This window comes from Montipora foliosa, chromosome 11 (genome assembly GCF_036669935.1).
Source record: "Montipora foliosa isolate CH-2021 chromosome 11, ASM3666993v2, whole genome shotgun sequence".
Taxonomy (NCBI): domain Eukaryota; kingdom Metazoa; phylum Cnidaria; class Anthozoa; order Scleractinia; family Acroporidae; genus Montipora; species Montipora foliosa.
In genome coordinates, this window is record NC_090879.1 from 54,700,739 (window position 1) to 54,705,034 (window position 4,296).

Sequence of the window (4,296 nt, forward strand, 5' to 3'; positions counted from 1 at the left end):
GTACCGCTCAACAGGCGATGGAGTACTACACATCGTCAAGACAATATTTCAAAGAGGCTGGTATGAATCTCAGACAATGGACCAGCAATGACGACACCATAAACAAGATGGCATCCCAAGACGGAGCGTGAGCAGAAGCCGTTACCAAGGTCTTGGGACTGGTCTGGAATTCTAATACCGACACATTATCACTATCGCTAGATAAGCTAATTCAAGAAATCCACGCGCTACAATCCACAACCAAACGTTCCGTATTAAGTCTATCTTCTAAACTGTTTGATCCACTCGGTTTTGTTGAACCAGTTTCTCAGCAAAAGGTAAAATAATGATGCAAGAACTACGGAAGATGAAAATACCATGGGATACGGAACTCCCACAAACCTACAGAGAAAAATGGTTAAAATGCCTAAGTGAAATCAAAGAACTCACTTCCCTACCAATTCCTAGACAATACCTCACTAACGATAACGAAAAGGCACAACTCCACATCTTCTGCGACAGCAGTCAGCTAGCGTACGGGGCGGTAGCTTACCTCAGAGGACCAACAACCAACACCTGCAGCTTTGTCATGTCAAAAAGCAAGGTAGCCCCTCTCAAACAACACACTCTGCCAAGACTAGAATTGCTTGCTGCCTTGCTGGGAGCTGAACTATGGGAATTTCTATCACAGACCTTACAACCCAAGCTGATAATAACAGAATACTACATGTGGAGTGATTCTCAAATCGTATTAGCATGGATAAAATCCTCCAGACCCCTTCAACAACAATTTATTGAGACTCGAGTCGCGAAGATTAAAGACAAGACCAGTAGTTCCCATTGGGAATATTGCCCTACAGCTTCTAATCCAGCGGACCTATTGACCAGAGGAATGGACAGTCGAACATTTCTCTCTAAAAAGACAAGTTGGTTCAAGGGTCCTTCATGGTTACCCAAAGAAAAAACGGAGTGGCCAGTGTTACGACTCACCAAGATCCAAGATCAAGAACACGAAGAAACCGAAAGTGCGCAAACAATTTCCTATCTCGCGACAACAGCCAAGAGTTCAAATCTCCTAAATGTAATCGACATTGCTAAATATGGTACACTAACTAAAGCAATACGAGTTACAGCTACTGTCATGAAGTTCATCAGCCGACTAAGAAAGGGACCTGAACTCGAAACCCAGATTACAAGCTCAGACATGAAAAAAGCCCTAGCTGCATTGATGCGAGCTGTTCAACAATCCGCGTATAGCGGGATTATAACCCAACGTCAGACAAACACAATGACGAGCCTTCCACCTTTAGTCGGTCAGCTTGGTCTCTACGTAGATGAACAAAAATTGTTACGTTGTCGCGGTCGACTGAAAAACGCGCCACTACAAGACAATACCAAATACCCGATTCTCATACCGAAAGACACATACTTAGCTGAACTCATCATAAGAGCAACCCACTTGATGCTCATGCATGCTGGAGTCTGTGAAACACTTACCCAGTTACGGCAGACCTGTTGGATCCTGAAAGGACGACAGCTGGTGAAACGAATCTTACATCAATGTGTGACATGCAAGAAAGCAGAGGGAAGACCTTTTCGATCGGTCATCTTTCCACCACTACCACAGACAAGGGTCACCGGATCCCAACCTTTTCAAGTGACAGGAGTTGATTATGCAGGCCCCTTGTATGTCCGCAACAATAAAACAGAAACCTCTAAATGTTATGTTTGTCTATTCACATGTGCAGCCATTCGAGCTGTACATCTGGAACTCGTAGAAGACAATACCGCGAACGCATTTCTTAAAGCATTCACAAGATTTATAAGTAGAAGAGGAGTACCAGAGTGTATCATCCCCGACAACGCCCAAACATTCCAAGCAAGTTCACAAGTACTACAACCTCTAAAAACTTAAATACTTAAGGAAGCAGAGTGTCAGAAATTCCTTTCAAACCAGGGTATAAAATGGCAATTTATAACGGAAAGAGCGCCGTGGTGGGGAGGGTTTTATGAAAGAATGATTGGATTGATGAAGAGAAGACTAAAGAAAACGATCGGAAGAGCCTCCCTCAACGCAGTAGAGCTTGCGACAATGCTTACTGAAATCGAAGCAACACTGAACAGCCGACCTCTTACATACACCTATGGGGATATCGATGATGGTCCACCCCTGACGCCATCACACTTTTTATGTGGTCACAGATTGTTGGCACTTCCCTGCCCAGAATCAACAGAGGAAGATCCTGAATACTTGCCAAGCGATTTGACACCAAATGAATTTACAAAGAAATTCAGATATCACCAACGGCTTATGCAGATGTTCTGGAGGCAGTGGACAAACGAATACCTTACTAGCCTTCGTGAACATCATTGGACGAGGAGAGCGAGTTATAACCAAAAAATCAAAGTTGGAGACGTGGTTTGATACATGATGACACGTCACTCAATCAGTGGAGGCTTGGTTCCATCATAAAAATACATCGTGCAAAAGATGATCTGATAAGAGCAGTGTCATTGCGTGTGAGAAATGGCAGAGAATTGTCAAGACCAATTGAAAAGTTATATCCACTAGAGATACATTCAGATGAAAAGGAAGAGTTGACTATGCAGACATGACTCAACAAATTTGAGAAATTTGTCTCGTTAAGCAAACCCGTCCTAAGCGAGCAGCAGCACAAGTTGCAGCTCAGAAAATCAAGAAACTGTCCCATTAATGTTTCCTAAAAACCGTATCTATTTTCTTGTAAGATATCTATGACAGTCATCTCATCTCGGCCGCCCGGGAGGGTGTTAAAAATATAATGTGCTTATTAATTAGTGTGCGTCATAGAGCACTAATTGAGTAAGGAATCGATCTTTATCAGCTGCAGTAAAAATAAACACTTGAACCCGTCAATCAAGTAGTCAGTCTGATTTCTTTCCCAAAAAACTTTGCACATATTTTTTAACGATTGATTGATTTATTGATTGGTTGGTTGATTAAAAAAACGAGTCCCAATTATATTGATCACGTCAACATTTTAAAATTACACTTCAGTGAATTTGAGAGACTACATTTACCTGAAAATATTGAAGTTCAAACCACTTCTCCACTCCTGGAGCTGTAACCATTTCATCCGAAAAATTCTCCACGCAACTGGCCACCTCTCCACAAGGTAGTACCTTGAGAAGATGAGGGGAATCATCTTGGCCAAATCTCCGAGACCTATGTTGGGAAAACGTGCGACCACTTTGCAGGCAATGCGTGCATGCCACACTTAACTCATATCGAACATTACCTAGCCAAGGAAGGTCTTGTGAGAGGCCATCTAAAGTTCTCTCGATGAAAGTGCGAACTTTGATGGCCATTTTATTTGAAGCATTGCTCGATGACGGTTCCAGTGGAGACTGACACCTTAGGAAGAAATGGGGCGGATAGGGCATAGGTGCCCCTTCTTCTCATAGGGGATTTAACCTTTTGCCTCTTATCTCAGTTTACGAAATCATAAGTCACTTATCCTTACTGCTGACGCGCGCGTAATATAGTTCCTTACGCATTTATTCAGTTAATTGGCCACAACATCGAAATTTTACAGGGCCACCCAACTAGAATATAGTTCAAAACCACTTAAACATAGCATTGTTAAACGTATTTTGGTATTTAAACGGTACATGAAGGCATATTTTTATGCCCTAAAAATTTTTTATCTGTTCGGATTTCCTAGCTGAAAGTCTAGTGATCGGAAAACTATAGGGATCAAAACTTACCTTTCAGCCAGAAAAAAGGCTCCCAAAAATTGTAGGTGACCTTTTTAGGGTAAAAATCCGTTAAAAGTGGGCAATTATACCATTTTTTCAGATGTTCGAAAATCCTAGGAGAGGCAGGCAAGCAAGAATTTTTGCAACAAATGTTCCGAAGATCCTAGATCTCAAATCGTCTTCCGAACAGATAATTCCGAAAATTGACGTTGGGTGCCCCTGATTTTAAACGGGGGAAGAGTGGAGAAATTAGTAGCAATATGAGCGATAGACTAAGGGAATAAGGAGAGAATGGAATTGCAATGGCATCCGGTAGGGTTGACTGTATCACCTTGAATTCATTGATTACCGTTAAATTTATATTATCTATGTAGGTACAACATCACGACTGATGACTTTCCACGTAAATTCACAGCCAAAGACAATGACAAGTAAGTCACTTTCAACCAAAGTTCAGTGAAATAAACCATTGAACAACTTAAAATGCACAAATAATCATCAAAATTTACATATCTTGCAGGGTTAAGAACGACCCGAAAACAAAGGCTGTTGATGGAAACACTGACCTCCAGCTCGCTT

General features: G+C 41.7%; 1 protein-coding gene and 1 pseudogene across 1 annotated transcript; both read left to right on the top strand.

Moving 5' to 3' along the window:
* Positions 1-325: 325 nt before the first annotated feature.
* On the top strand, positions 326-1,894 carry LOC137977438 (uncharacterized). The gene has a single exon (XM_068824653.1). It carries the CDS (start codon positions 326-328, stop codon positions 1,892-1,894), a length of 1,569 nt encoding a protein of 522 aa, XP_068680754.1.
* A 102-nt stretch (positions 1,895-1,996) lies between these two features.
* LOC137977439 (protein DD3-3-like) overlaps positions 1,997-4,296 on the top strand; it is a 7,113-nt pseudogene continuing 4,813 nt past the window's right edge.

Bases quoted from the DNA above. Each gene is read 5' to 3' on its own strand.
- LOC137977438 (XM_068824653.1), top strand. From the start codon at position 326: ATGATGCAAGAACTACGGAAGATGAAAATACCATGGGATACGGAACTC.